This window comes from Mauremys reevesii, linkage group 16 (genome assembly GCF_016161935.1).
Source record: "Mauremys reevesii isolate NIE-2019 linkage group 16, ASM1616193v1, whole genome shotgun sequence".
In the NCBI taxonomy this organism is placed as follows: Eukaryota; Metazoa; Chordata; order Testudines; family Geoemydidae; genus Mauremys; species Mauremys reevesii.
In genome coordinates this window covers 12,002,824-12,018,276 of record NC_052638.1, presented here as the reverse complement: position 1 = coordinate 12,018,276, position 15,453 = coordinate 12,002,824, and the positions used below count along the sequence as shown (strand labels likewise).

Sequence of the window (15,453 nt, the reverse complement as noted above, 5' to 3'; positions counted from 1 at the left end):
AGAGAAGGTAGGTGAGGTGTAATATCAGAAAAATATATGGGAAGATTAAGCTCCCCTCCCTCCCACGTCATAATTGTAGGTAATGGGCTGAGCGAGAATGAGAGTTTACATTTCTGGTGCCCGATTTGTATTAATGGACTTTGGCTTCCAGGACTGCCAACCTTTTACCAGCACTGAAAATTCATTTTCTTTTGTCTTAAAACCAGACAAAGAATTAGCTACAATTACCAGAGAGATTCCATCTTAACACATGAAGGAGGATAGCCAAGACTATTCCTCCCGCTGAATTACAATAGTTCATTATCAAAGCTGAGCAGTTCAAACAAATAACTACATTCTGTATTACATACAGAAAATTAAATGGCAAATTATCAAATCTTGGCCTAGATTTGTCAAGAAAAAGTCACAGGTGCTCATGTTTCATTTACTTACAGCTCAGTGTCCAAATGTCTGCTCTTCTGACATCTTTCATTTAATCTAAACCTAAATAAACGAGGTTTCCTGCTTCAGCTATAGTGCTAAGGTTCAGAATAGAGTTGCCGTTTCTTTGGTGAAAAGGGCTTTATCCAGTGCTGCAAAGATCCATGTTTGAATTTGTTTTAGGATCCATGTCATTCAGACTGGGTGGGATGAGGCAGGAGTATATGCTTGTCTTTTCAGACAACTTCTCTATGTTGAAATCTTTCTTTACCCTTAAAGTCTGCTTTTTCTTACATGTGAAACTTGCATTAAAATGACACATTCAACCTAATAACCATACTTCTGTGTGAGATCTTACCTAATAGATACAAGTAATAGCTAATTAAAGAAGATTGGAGAAACATTTCTAGTTTTTTATTGGCATTTGACAACACTTCTTGTATACTCAGTTTCTCATTTTGTTCATGTGGCTCCATGACACTGCAACAGTGAAGAGAAAGTATCTTTAACCCCCCCACACAGATACATCTGATTGTAAATCCAGATAAACTGACAGAGGAGTTTGGGGCACCTGCAGACCTGAATTTACTTTTAACTAGGGCTATCAAGGGATTAAAAACTTAATCGTGATTAATCATGCGATTAAAAAACTTAATCGTGATTAAATATTTAAATACAGTATTTCCTCGCTTAACGTTGTAGTTATATTCCTAAAATATGCTACTCTAAGCGAAATGATGTTAAGCAAATCCGATTTCCCCATAAGAATGAATAAATGGGGAGGGTTAGGTTCCAGGGAAATTTTTTTCACCAGACGACTATATATATATATATATGTGATTGAGAGAGAGAGATAGGGAGAGACAGAGACACACACCTTGTGTGTGAGAGAGACATTCATTGCCCCTTTAAGTATGCTGACCCCACTATAAGTACACGGCCTTTTTAAGTAGATCAGCAAGTTGAGACAGCAGCTGCTGCCAGCAAGCTCCCTCCATCCTGAGCCCTGTTGTATCCCCTCTATCCCTCCCCCCCCCCCACTCTGTGGAGATGGGATACAGGAGCAGGGGAGGGGGACACCCTGACATTAGCACTCCTGTTCCTCTCTCCCCCCACCCCCCTCTGCTGCACAGCAAGCAGGAGTCTCTGGGAGCAGCTCCAAGGCAGAGGGCAGGAGCAGCATAGAGCAGTAGCGGGAGGGACAGCTGAACTGCCAGACAATTGTTAGCCTGCTGGACAGCTGCCACACAGGGAACTTAGGGGAGCTGATAGAGGGGCTGCTGGTCCACCATGGTTCCAAGCCACCACCAGCTAGCTCCAAAGGCTGCTCTTTCTGCGAGCAGTGGACAAAGCAGGCGGCTGCCAAACAACATTATAAGGGAGCATTTGCGCAACTTTAAACGAGCATGTTTTCTAATTCATCAGCCACATAACAAAACAATGTTAACCAGGATGATGTTAAGTGAGGGGTTACTGTAATGGTATCCTATTGTTTAAATAATAGAATACCATTTATTTAAATATTTTTTATGTTTTCTACATTTTCAAATATATTGATTTCAGTTACAACACAGAATGCAAAGTGTACAGTGCTCACTTCATATTTATTTTTGTTTATAAATATTTGCACTGTAAAAAACAAAAATATATAGTATTTTTCAATTCACCTAATACAAGTACTGTAGTGCAATCTCTTTATCGTGAAAGTTGAACTTACAAATGTAGAACTATGTACAAAACAAACTGCATTCAAAAATAATGTAAAATTTTAGAGCCTGCAAGTCTACTCAGACCTACTTCTTATTCAGCCAATAGCTCAGACAAACAAGTTTGTTTACATTTGCAGGCGATAATGCTGCCCACTTCTTGTTTACGGCGTCACCTGAAAGTGAGAACATGCGTTCTCATGGCACTGTTCCAGCCAGCGTCACAAGATATTTATGTGCCAGATGCGCTCAAGATTCACATGTCCCTTCATGCTTCAACCACCATTCCAGGAGACATGTGTCCATGCCGATGAGGGGTTCTGCTTGATAACAATTCAAAGCAGTGTGGACCGATGCATGTTTATTTTCATTATCTGAGTCAGATGCCACCAACAGAAGGTTGATTTTCTTTTTTGGTGGTTCGGGTTCTGTAGTTTCCACATCGGAGTGTTGCTTTTTTAAGACTTCTGAAAGCATTTTCCACACCTCATCCCTCTCAGATTTTGGAAGGAACTTCAGATTCTTAAACCTTGGGTCGAGTGCTGTAGCTATCTTTAGAAATCTCACATTGGTACCTTCTTTGCGGTTTGTCAAACCTGCAGTGAAAATGTTCTTAAAATGAACAACATGTACTGAGTCGGAGACTAACAAATTTATTTGAGCATAAGCTTTTGTGGGCTACAGCCCACTTCTTTGGATGCATCCCACGAAAGCTTATGCTCAAATAAATTTGTTAGTCTCTAAGGTGCCACAAGTACTCCTGTTCTTTTTACGGATACAGACTAACACGGCTGCTACTCTGATTCCCAGTATGCATTTTTTTGCCAATGTGACAGCCTAGAGGTGGAGATCCTAGTTCTCAGATTAGATGGCAGTTTATATATAGCCTGCTCAAACTACAGTCATTCTACCAAAGGAGCTAATTATGCAGTTTATTTACTCATTGCTCATTATGGGCACCCAAGTCCCATCAAACAGGGTGGGCAGTAGAGTTTTCCTACAGTGCAATACATTCATAGGGCTAGAGTGTTGACACTAGAGGACAGTGGCTTTAGGCACTCTGGGACAGGGTTACTTTGACTTGGGTCTATACACTGCAGTGTGGATACCAGAACCCTAGGTTCAAGCCCAGGTCAGAAAATCCTCAAGCTATGGTTAAAATACAGTGTAGATTCTCAGGGGTTCCCTGACATAGGTCAGCTGACTTGAGTTCCACTAACCCTAGGCTTATATTGCTGTGTAGACATATTCATAGAGCTCTTCTTCAGGTCTGGGAAAGGAACTCCCAGCATCACAGCAAAATGTCAGGTGGAATAGAATGTTTACACAGGGGTCGGCAACCTTTCAGAAGTGGTGTGCCGAGTCTTCATTTATTCACTGTAATTTAAGGTTTTGCGTGCCAGTAATACATTTTAACGTTTTTAGAAGGTCTCTTTCTATAAGTCTATAATATATAACTAAACTATTGTTGTATGTAAAGTAAATAAGGTTTTTAAAATGTTTAAGAAGCTTCATTTAAAATTAAATTAAAATGCAGAGCCCCCCGGACCGGTGGCCAGGACCCAGGCAGTGTGAGTGCCACTGAAAATCAGCTCGTGTGCCGCCTTTAGCAAGCGTGCCATAGGTTGCCTACCCCTGGGTTAGCATAAGCAATTAGCACATATTGTAAGGGACTATTCAAGGCATTCTTGAAGGCTGGTGTGGCTGTGCTAACATCTTAGAACTCTTTTTGTTTCAAGACCTACAGTAGAAGTTCATCTCTCTCTCTCTCTCTCTATATATATATATATATATATATATATATATATATATATATATATATATATATATGAAAAAAAGCTTTTCCACACCTTATTACAAAATAAACAACAAACAACAGTAAGTTCTTAATATAAATAAGCTAATATAAATCAGATTCCAGTTTGAGAGTAATACACATTTAGAGTGCACATTGTTATTCCTTGAAGAACAAGGAAAAATGTTTCTACCTATGCAGAGCTGAAAAAAGATAAATTGTTAGAAGTAACTATTACAATGAATTGACCTTTGCATGAGGCCTAACATTGTGGTTTTTTTCTGGAGTTTCCAGACTGCTGAACACTTAACTTCTTTACCTTAATGCTATGTTAACTCTTGAGTAAATTACAGTAACTCCTCACTTAAAGTGTCCCAGTTAATTTTGTTTCATTGTAATGTTGCTGATCAATTAGAGAACATGCCCGTTTAAAGTTGTGCAATGCTCCCTTATAACGTTGTTTGGCAGCCGCCTGCTTTGTCCACTGCTTGCAGAAAGAGCAGCCCGTTGGAGCTAGGTGGCGGGGGCTTGGAATCACAATGGACTGGCAGCCCCCTATCAGCTCCCCGCTCCCCTAAGTTCCCTGTGCGGCAGCCGCTCGGCAGGCTATCAATTGCTGGCAGTTCAGCTGTCCCTCCCCCCACTACCATGTGCTGCTCCTGTCCTCTGCCTTGGAGTTGCTCCCAGGAGCCTCCTGCTTGCTCTGTGGGGGGGGGGGCAGGGAGAGGGGAGCTAATGTAAGGGTGTCCCCCACCCCCTGCTCCTGCACCCCACTTACCCTATCTCCATAGAGCAGGGACATGACAGGACTCAGGACAGAGGGAGCTTGCTGGCAGCAGCTGCTCTCTCAACTTGCTGATCTATTTAAAAAGGCAATGTACTTAGAGTAGGTCATCATACTTAAAGGGGCAATATGCATCTCTCTTTTGCTCACAAACAGGGTGTGTGTGTCTGTCTCTGTCTGCCATGCAGTCTCCCCTCCCTCCATTTGTGCTTCCTTGTAGAATGTGAGGCTACATTAACAACAATGTGTTAACCCTTGAGGGCTCATCCGAGTGCTAAATCATTATTTAGCAGTAATGCATTCCCTGGGAAATATCCCACCCTCATCCACCCTCTGACTTCACCACCTCAACCAAGCTTCATAATCATCATTGCTGTGTACAATATTACATTGTTTAAAACTTATACTGTGTGTGTGTGTATATATATATATATATAGAGAGAGAGAGAGTCTTTTGTCTGGTGAAAAAAATTTCCCTGGAACCTAACCTCCCCCCACCATTTATATTAATCCTTATGGGGAAATTGGATTTGCTTAACATCATTTCACTTAAAGTCACATTTTTCAGGAACAGAACTACAACGTTAAGCGAGGAGTTACTGTAATCCTGGCTAAATTCTTTGGACTAAATGGAAAACGCGAAGGCTAAAGGAAGTTTGCAACTTTGGACTTCGTGCACTGTAGAACCCCAAACTGCCCTTCCTCCCTGCTGCTGGAAACTGTTGATCATCCATTAGTCCATTTTCTCTGCTATTGGATCTTGAACCATGCCTTTGGCTGGGAATCAGCATAAGGGCATTGTATCAGAAGCCCAGGGCAAGCAAAAACTAGGTTGTACAAGCAGAGTTAGCTGAAGTGTGAAGTGGGTGAACCCAGGGGAGGAGGCCACACTTGGCATGCAGCAGGGTGGGAGATCTCACCTTCTGTTGAGAGAGGAGGGAGAATCTGTTTCTGTTGGAGAGAACAAGATTTAACTTGGTTTTGATTAAACTGAGTCATAGAAGCAAGCAAAAATTATAGTAGATATGAAGGAAAAGATGGTTGCTACCAACTGAGCAATGATACTCCCAGTTCTGAACTAGCACACTCTAACTAAATGCAGGGTGCAATGTTCTCCTTTCTCACCTGGAACTCTGTGTATGTTTCTGAGTGACTAGCCCATGCTGCCACCTGTGCTGTCCTTGCTTCATTGCTGTTGTTATTTGAGTTAGTTAAATCAAAGCTAGCTCCGGTTTGTCAACATGTGCTGCAGTCACACCTCTGAGTACAGTGTAGATATACCTATCCTTTGAGTGCAACAGAATTGTATTAGTTCATAATCAACTTGGCTGTGCTCTAGAATGTTTATCTTTGCAATCATAAGCCCTATGGAGAAAAGACGGAGGAAATGTTGAAAATGAGTGCTCCTTAGAACACCTCAGGCCTCAGGTTTCTCAGAGTGAACAGGTTTTTATTCATGTAAATAACTAGCCACCATTTCATTTAATCTCTTATTTTTGTCCATTAGGCAGGGCCTACCTGAAATCTCAGCAAAGCAAATGGCTGTATGGCTCCCCATAGCTCTTCAGACTCTGATCTGACATATTTTAGGGTGTGTGACCAAAAGGTAGGAAACAATTCACCACTAGACACCATTCCCAACCCCACCTTTCATGTTGGGACAAGGGTTGGAGGTCAACCATCTGAACCTGATCTCTCCCCCACCATTTTTGTCATGTTGGGATCTCACAAAGCAAAAGGCTTTGACTGGCAGGAATCTTTTCTTAATAATAACACATATCAAACTTAACTAGACAGTAAATGTACCTGGCTAGGTACACTAACTTTAATATAACACTGATCACTCATTAACTGTTTGCCTTGCAGGCCTGTCAGCTAGCTTAATTTATGATGGATTGACCTTCACATTCTAGGAGACTTGTTTAACTTGGCCCCTGTCCACCCAACCACATGCTAAGCAAAATGAGTGCATTACCAGGCAAGGAGCTACTTCCCCGATAAAGAGGAAAGATGAAGTAATACTGAGGCTACCTGAGCACTATATCACTGTTTGATAATGTGGAAAAAATAAATAAAGGAACATAAGGGCAAGATAATAAGACTTAATTGAAGGAGAATGTAACTAATAGCTCTGTAGCGCTATACACATTATTAAATAATAGTAATCCAGTATGCTAAATCTTTACAGACAATCCAGCAGAGAAGGTCTCTGCCTCAAAGAGATTACAGTCTAACACTCCCAGTCCTGCTAATGCTTACACACATCCTCACCAGATTTGATTGGCTGGGAACTGCGGCCAATGGGACCTGCGGGGGCAGCGCCTGTGGACGGGGCAGCATGCAGAGCTGCCTGGCCGTGCCTCCACGTAGGAGCTGGAGGGAAGACATGCCACTGCTTCCAGGAGCTGCTTGAGGTACCACCTGGAGCCTGCACCCCCTCCCGTACCCCAAACCTCTGCCCAAGCCCTGATCCTCCTCCTGCCCTCTGAACCCCTTGATGCCAGCCTGGAGCACCCTCCTGCACCCCAAATCTCTCATCTCTGGCCCCACACCAGAGCCTTCACCCCAAGTCCCAACCCAGAGCCCCCTCCTGCACCCTGAATCCTTCATTTCTGGCCCCACCCCACAACCCGCACCCCCAGCCCAAAGCTTCCAACCCCCGCCTCAGGCCAGAGCCCACTCCCATATTCTGAACCCCTCAGTTTCACCCCCAGCCTGGAGCCTGCTCCTGCACCCTAAACCCCTCATCCCTGGGCCACCCCAGAGCACGCACCACAAGCCAGAGCCCTCACCCCCTCCTGAATCCCAACCCACTGCCTCAGCCCAGAGCCCCCTCACATATCCTGAACTCCTCATTTCTGGCCCCAACCCAGAGCACACACCCCTAGCCGGAGCCCTCACCTCCTCTCGCACCCCAGCCCCCTGAGCCAGCCTGGTGCAAATGAGCGAGTGAGTGAGGGTGGGGAGAGCGAGCAACAGAGGGAGGGGGCAGGACCTTGGAGAAGGGGCAGGGCCTCAGAGGAGGGGCAGGGTAGGGGTGAGACAAGGGTGTTTGGTTTTGTGTGAGGAGAAAGTTGCCAACCCTAGTTAGGATACATATTATGGAGAAGCAGTAACCTGACCATAATGAGGCTGACGCTATATTATCAAGAGAAACTTGATTTGTCAACCTCAACCATAGCTTCCTCCCTCCCAAAAAAATAAAAATAAAAAAGGGCGAGACACAACAGCAACCCAACAACAAACTCCTATGAATTATCACATATGGTCCCAGGATTTATGAGTAGAATAATGTTATGAATGGAAATGACATGATTGATCTGTTTGATTGGTGGTATGGGATGTGATTGTAGGATGATATAGCTCTGTCACTGTGTCAGAGTGTGACATATTTTTAACTATCAATTTTTGGAGGTGAGATATGTTAGTTGTAGTGTACTGGAAATTTCAAAATGTGATTTCCTAATCACCTATTAACTTGCTTTGGTTGAGATGATAGCATGTAAAGAAGGATTAGACAGTGGGGAAATGGTTGAATCCCCTGTCTGTTCATTTCTGGGCTTTCTGCAGAATTTGTGTAAAAAATGTAATATTTTCCTTGGTTGTTAGCTCACCTCTAAAAATCAGCTAGAATGTTTGTTTCAATCAACATACTTTTGTTTGGGTAATTTTTGTACAGCTAATTCCAAAACACAATAAACCTCGGGTTCCTAACCTATTTGGTACTAGCAGTTTCACAGACAAGTTGCAGCAAACCTGAGCACCAAACCTCACTTGCATATACCATTTATGTATTTTTAAAATGGTAAATTGGTACTGAAGGGGCAGTGGGTAGTTGCTTGAAAACAAATGACCTTTTCAATCTGAGTGTGACTCTTATATTCTCTCTTCAAAAGCTTAATGTGTGGGTCTGTTAATACTTGAATTGAGCCAAATTCTACAATAACTTATATCCTGTGAAGCTCCAAGCTAATGTGTTTTGACATAACTTGGTCCCACGTATACTAGGCTTGTTGGGTCTACGATAACAATGGCTTTTTTGAAGTATATGTAAATATTTTATCTTGAAAGTATCTACTTGATGCCTTGCCTAGTTGCACTTAGTGTGTTCTCTGCCCTATTCTATAAGAAGTTTGCTTCCATAAGGAAAATTGAAGGATGCAAAGTCACATGTTATGCACATCAGCCAGGAGGCAGATGATGGCAAAGGAGTTCCCTTGTGCATGAGACACTAAAGAAGTTTGCTATACCGATTCATACACTTCTACAAACTTCCTGGCCCTGATTAAATTACCTCTCTCTTCAATTAGTATATCTATGTTAAAATACCGGTGTCACTTAGATAACATGCAATGAAATTCCATGTAGTTTCAACCCTTCCTAGCTTGATCTCACATTCAACAGCTATGATAATGGCAGATGAGTTGCCTGCAACAGCATGAAATGTTTTTTTTTCTGAAAGAAAGATGTCTGTTCAAGGTTTGATAATAATGTGATAATGTGTAGCTGCTTTGGGAAAAAATGTATCTTTGTGTACTATGGTATGATATAAAACTGGGAGCTGATCTGTTGACTAAGAAGTTGCTAGTTTTATACAGCTGCTCTTCAGAGTGTCCATCTTCCTGCATACAGGATATACCTTGTTAATATTTAACTTAATTTATAACAAAGAGAATAGTGAGGTTGATTCTCCATTCTGTTACCAGTTTTATGCTGGTGTGTCTCTTTACTTCGGTTGAAATACACTGACATAAGGGAGATGAAAGGGTGGTAGTGAATGCCCAATGGCTGCATAAATGCACATTCTGTCAAGAATATTTAAAATTGTAAGGCCCAGTATGAACAGCACAGAATTTGGATGGGTAACCAAGGCCCACTCCTGCTCCCATTACTATCAAAGTGAGGAACTCACCCCAAGAATAATCGAATCAGGAATCTTTGAATCCAGAAATTGCTTCAGTTTGTCACAGAGAAAAGTGTACTGCATTTTATTACTAGTGATACTTGTCACAGTTTCATGGTAACTGCACCTGTATTTTCCCCTCCAATCTACAACAATACCTAAACTTAATATAATAAGAAGTCCAAGGATATTGCAGGAAGCTGTAATATCTGTCACATCTCTCCCCTGAAGAAGTGGGTATAACTAGAGTGGTTTGACTGGCATCCTAGGGGAATCCATTGACTTATTTCCTGGACAGAGCAACCCCCACCCTATGGCCAAGATAGGCCACTTTTGCCATCTCCATCTTGCATTTTTCCACCTTTACAGTCAGGCTTTCTGCCTGAATGTTGTGAAGCACTCTCCTTATGTGCTCTTCCCAAGTCTGACTGAAAATAGAAATATCATCTATATATACCAGGGCAAACTCCTCCATCATATCCAGTATCCAATCTACCAGCTGCTAGATGGTAGCCAGGGCCCCCTTGAGGACCAAGAACTCAAAAGAGCCTTATGGGGGTGGTAAATTCCTATTTGAGCCTAGCAGTTGTGTCCGAAAGCATCTGCCAATAATCTTCAGTGAGATCAATTGTGGTCAGGAATTGGGCCCCTCTCAATTTGTACAGTGTTTCATCTGTTCTAGGCATGGTGTATGTGTTAGACACAATGATAGTATTCAGCTTTGTGTAATCCACACACAATCTAATTGACCCATTGTTGGGATTTTGTGGTTCCCAATGAGTCAGATGCTGGGCAGAAATCAAGGGACTTTGATTCGATGCGATTCAATTTGATGCAATTCGATTCAATTCAACAAGGCTTTTATTCAATATGTACAAAGGGACAGCCCCTGGTACCAAAAATCAGGCAGAGTCCCTCCAGCAAGGAGCCCCTCCCCTGCTATTTTATAGCACATGGCATTTACATAACAAGTTACATAACATGAACCTCTAACCAATAAGAGTTAACCTTTCCATATATGGATTTGTTTATCACATGGTCATAGTTCTCCATTCCACATGCTGAGCTCCCCCCACACCCCCAGCCTTCTCTAGAATGTTCCTAGGGTGGTGAACCACAGCATGCTTCCCTATGCATAAGCACACTGCAAACCACATTTTATCCAAAATGAACATAGGCATACCCTTCACCGTCCTTCTTAGGTACCAGAACAGCAGGGAAGGCACATGGATTACTTGACTGTTGGATCACCCACCATTCCAGCATGCTAGTGATTTTTTTTCTCCATGCTCTGGCCATTTGCAGCACTAGGAGAAGGGAGAGGATCCCCTCATAGATCTGGCAGCAGAAACAGGGACCAGCTGCTGGCTGAACTCCATAGCCTTCTTTGATCACTTAACCCGAACACCACAAGCAGAGATCAAGGGGATGTTGCGGGCTTATCAACAGGTATTTTCCAGTAAGCCTGGATGCACTTCACTTGTTGTCCACTGGGTGGACATGAGAGCCAAGGCTTCAATCAAAAGTGAGAAAGCAGACCCAGAGTTTTTTCAGACCCATGGGTTTTCTGCATGGACCTGTCTTAGAGCCAGAACCAGAACGAAGGCTGGGTATATCAGCTGTTCGTTATGCAGCTCAGACCTTTGACCCCAGCCTTCTGTAACAAATAATCAACAGACAATGACCCTCTCCTCCAGGGGTAGCTTCCAAAGGCTGGGGTATTGCATAACCAGAGTTGGGGAATTTGCATTAACCTCTCCCTAGGAATTTTCCCACTTAACATTTATTGTCCCAGAAGTCCATACATGACAAGCACATTTTGAATATAGTCTTTTGAACTTCCAGGTCTCACATCTACCACATCTTCCCCACAGAGAGGTTACATACTATCTTGGCTTACAATAATACATAAACGTAATACACTAAGGAATGCCAAGGATATTGCAGGAAATTGCCATATCTGTCAAAATACCCTCTTGTACCTGATAATCCCTTTTCCATCCTTCAGGTACCTGTGAACAATTATTTTCCTCTTCTCCCTCAGTCCTCACATCAATCTCTTTAATGTCAGTAGCTCTTGTCTGGACTCCAGGCCACATCTGTCCATTAATTGGATGCCCAGAGCTTAATGTAATATTCCAGTTGTGGTCATGCCAAAATCATATAGAAGGGACTACAACAGTCATACTCCATTACATGAAATCTGTGTACTCAGTCCCAAAATGCACTAGCCCTTTGTCTTGCTATATCACATTCCAAATTCATATTGCTCTTCAAATACTCAGGTATCCGCTTTATATCCATGGAAATCCACATCCGCGGATCATTCTTGTGGATTGCATACGGATACAAATTTTATATCCATGGAGGGCTCTACAAATTCATATGCAATAAGCTGTCCACTACTGCCACTTACAGGTCTCTTGGTCACTATTACTGCTTACCTAGTTTCTCCCACATTGCATCTCTGGGGTTCAGATTTTCAGCAGATGCATAAGACTACATTTTTTAAAGATGAATCTGTATTATTTTCTGACTATTTATTTCTATCCACTTGGTCTGCTTTATTTTGGAGGATGCTAAACATTTAAAAGACCACTTAGGAAGTAAATCTATTATATTAATAGATATTTGTATAATGGATTTCACTTAACTTACAGAAAATACGTTGTTAGTATGGGTTGCTGAGGTACTCTGTAACTGCATGGAAGTAAATAGAAGTGAAAGTTTTGTGCAAATCTGAAATCTTTCAGAGACTGATGGAGGATATGGGTGGACAAAGACTAAGTTATGCATTAAAATCAGGCACTCATTTAAAAATATATCATAAACTAGGGTTGTCTACTGTCCCATCAATGTTATATAGAAGTTTAAAAACTCCAGTACAACAGTTGAATGGAATGATTCCTGATACCTGATATTTAAGTCTTGACAATTGTGCTTCCTTCCACAGAAGGAAGGAATACGGTGGAGGGATTCGTTCCCTTTTTGACCAGTGACAAGAGCCCTATGTTGTACCAAAAGCTGTTCTGTGGTCTGTTGGAGAAACAGAAGTCTCTCATTTAACATGCAGCATGAAACATTAAACTTCTAGGAGCTAGAAAGCTGCCCCCTTAATAAAGTAAAAAATGACATTTCTAACACACTTTGACACTGCTTTAAATTTTAGCCATTTTTAGTCACAAAGCAGCCTTAACACAGTTTGACTGAATTTTCTAAAATGTTGATTTTAAAACTTCTAAAGCTAGTGGTTTCAAATTATATCATGTGGAGTAAATAATCCCTTGTATAAATATGCCTTAAAACACTCCACTCTTGCATTTAAGATTCCAACACATCAAACCACAGGATTAATTGAACATCTTGGAAATTAAAAGAACAATTGCAATGTAGCAAAACAGAACAATGTAGCTTGGCATCTGAAATATCTATACATCTTGTAATGATAATGTTCTTGGGCTTATCCAGTGCCATGACTAGTGCAGGCATCCCACTGTGCTTTCTAATGGAGGCACCTTGCACACTTCATTTTCGTTTTAACTAAGATAATATTTGATGTTCGTATCTTTATTTACAGTTCAATGTCCTTCCAAAGTGGCCAGTTTGGCACTTCAGAGGAATCTCACAGCTTAACTTCACGTTGTATACCTGTATCATTCATAAACTGAACAACATTAACATGCTGTATCCAGGTAACTTTAACCTGTTTATGGCCATTTTATTTCAAAAGAGTCTCTGAATTTGCACCTGCTAAATGTAAGTGTACCAGTTTACAAGGACAAATGAGCATTTGTGCAAGAAAAATTTAAAAAAATATTCAGTTTGCAAGATGTTAAATTTCAGAGGCTCGTTTGAAGCGATCCTGAAAAGTTATTCCTTAATGCTTTTCACTTTCACTGTGACAGCTTGCTTGGCTGTTGGCAAAAGCAGCTTCTTTCTTCCTTCCCAGGCAGCAGCCCATCCTTAAGTGCCTTTCAGACTTGGAAGAGCTTAGCATCAGTCTTCCTCTCAACCATCCACCAATAAGTCACAATCAATTTACCTCCATCAAGAAACCAGGAAATAATAAGTGACATGTGACTTGAACTAGACTCTGGCATACTCCCATAATCCTACCAACTCAGAGGTCCAAGTTGGAATATACGGGTATATTACCAGGCTCTGTTATTTCTGCAGGCAATGGGTGTCTTGAACTCTTAGAGGACTAAAGTCACTGAGCAATAGGAAAAGGAAGAGACTTTTTAGTCAGTGGGTAATGAGAAATGAACATGAATTAATGTCATTCCAAGTTACCAGTGCACCGATCCATGAAATATGCCATGGAAAATAACGTAAGTCACTGCAGTCGTCTATTTAATTTAGCAGAGCTGTCTGTGATGTGGCTGCCTCGTGCCAGAGGGCTACATTTGCTAGTTGAGAGCACAGTCACTACAATCTGAGCTGCCCCCTCGCCAAGGCAGAGGCAAGTGTCCAACAAAGCACGAGCGCGGCTGGTCAGGGTGGGGAAAGAGGTGATCATTTCATAGTCCATTTTAGACAACACTTGCTGGGAGCGAAGGACATCAAGAATGTGGTTGAGGCGCCCTTCTGTCATGCAGCTCAAGATAGTCTGTCGCCCACAGGCTAGGATCTGGCAGCAGTTGCCTTTGCAGCAAGGACCTTGAATAAAAAGGAACAAAATTGTTTTTACAAACTTTTTCATTATGGAAAAAAGAGGCAGCTTTCACAGACCAAAAGTCAGCCTTATCCATATCTGCTCAGTAGGAAGATTGAGGCCTTTTTCGGGTCTTGCCCAAAGAAAGTGGTGAGGTGGAAGGGAAGTCTTTTTCCAACTAACCTTTTGCATCCCCAAGAACTACCTTGCTGGAGATGTTTGAAATTGTCGCAATGAAAGGTTAAACCACATACAATAGATTTTTTTCCCCATTTGTTATAAACTCAGTGGGCCTATTTCACCATAAAACTTGCTATATTTTGTGAGGTTTTTCTTTAGATCCCTTTCCAGTGAAAGCCCACTTCTGAACAATGTGCCTATTCTGAACAAAAGTTGGCTTTGAAGGCCAAAGTCTGAGCTTTTAGTAACACAGGAATTACCACACTGGAGCAGACCCATGATCCATCTAGTCCAGTATCCTGTTTCTTACAATGGTAAGTACCAGCTTCAGAGGAATTACACTAATTACCAGTAAATACACAAGAATATGGCCAAAGTACAGTTTTTATCGGAAACACTGGTGAAAGTGTGCCAAAGTAAAATATTACTATACCACATTGCCAGTAGCTTCTGGTTTTTGGACCAAACTTTTCTTTGGAATCTCACCTGTTAATGTTTGTTCAAACTGTGTGCTTTGAAATTGGCTATGATGGGGACTGTGCTCAGGTGGCAGTGATAACTGTAGTGGCGGCTGCTGCCACACCTTTGGGTCCCTTTGACACTGACCACCATCTTCTCTGCTTGCATGTGGATCAGAAGTACAAGGAGTGGGAAAGGAATGCTGCAGAGCTGATTCTCTACTGCCCGGATGAGCTGGGAACAAATAAAGATGGGTGAGATAAGACTTTTAAACTGGACTACAGCTGAACATAATAGAGATTCATCAATGGATAGTTCTGGATCTCTAATTAAAACAGAGTTTAGAGGACTAACTTGTCTGTAAATATTACATCCTGTGTACACTTGCTGCTAGATCCTCCCTCTTATGAAGTTTTGACATGTTATGTACATACTCCATCTCTCACACTTTAAGAAAATTGTGTTATGCAAGAGTATGGATGATGAATTCCCAGGAGTGGAGCGTCATCTTTTCAAGCACGATACCACCTGTTACACTACACATAATGTGAC

At 41.9% G+C, this 15,453-nt stretch overlaps 1 protein-coding gene and 2 long non-coding RNA genes across 3 annotated transcripts in view; 1 reads left to right on the top strand and 2 right to left on the bottom strand.

Moving 5' to 3' along the window:
- Positions 1–819: 819 nt before the first annotated feature.
- LOC120384766 lies at positions 820–5,981 on the bottom strand. The gene is made up of 3 exons (XR_005589095.1): positions 5,831–5,981; positions 5,626–5,656; positions 820–900 (listed from the first exon to the last, which is right to left on the bottom strand). It is a non-coding gene; the product is annotated as an uncharacterized LOC120384766 (long non-coding RNA).
- Positions 5,946–6,946, top strand: LOC120384764. The gene is made up of 3 exons (XR_005589093.1): positions 5,946–6,133; positions 6,213–6,311; positions 6,572–6,946. It is a non-coding gene; the product is annotated as an uncharacterized LOC120384764 (long non-coding RNA).
- A 6,994-nt stretch (positions 6,947–13,940) lies between these two features.
- Positions 13,941–15,453, bottom strand: part of LOC120384459 (receptor-interacting serine/threonine-protein kinase 2-like) — a 38,250-nt gene continuing 36,737 nt past the window's right edge. The window contains exons 13-14 of the mRNA XM_039503198.1: positions 14,929–15,135; positions 13,941–14,267 (exon numbers count right to left, since the gene is read on the bottom strand). Coding sequence (XP_039359132.1) covers positions 13,945–14,267; positions 14,929–15,135 — 530 coding nt within the window. The 3' untranslated portion in view covers positions 13,941–13,944. The remainder of the gene's footprint in view (positions 14,268–14,928; positions 15,136–15,453) is intronic.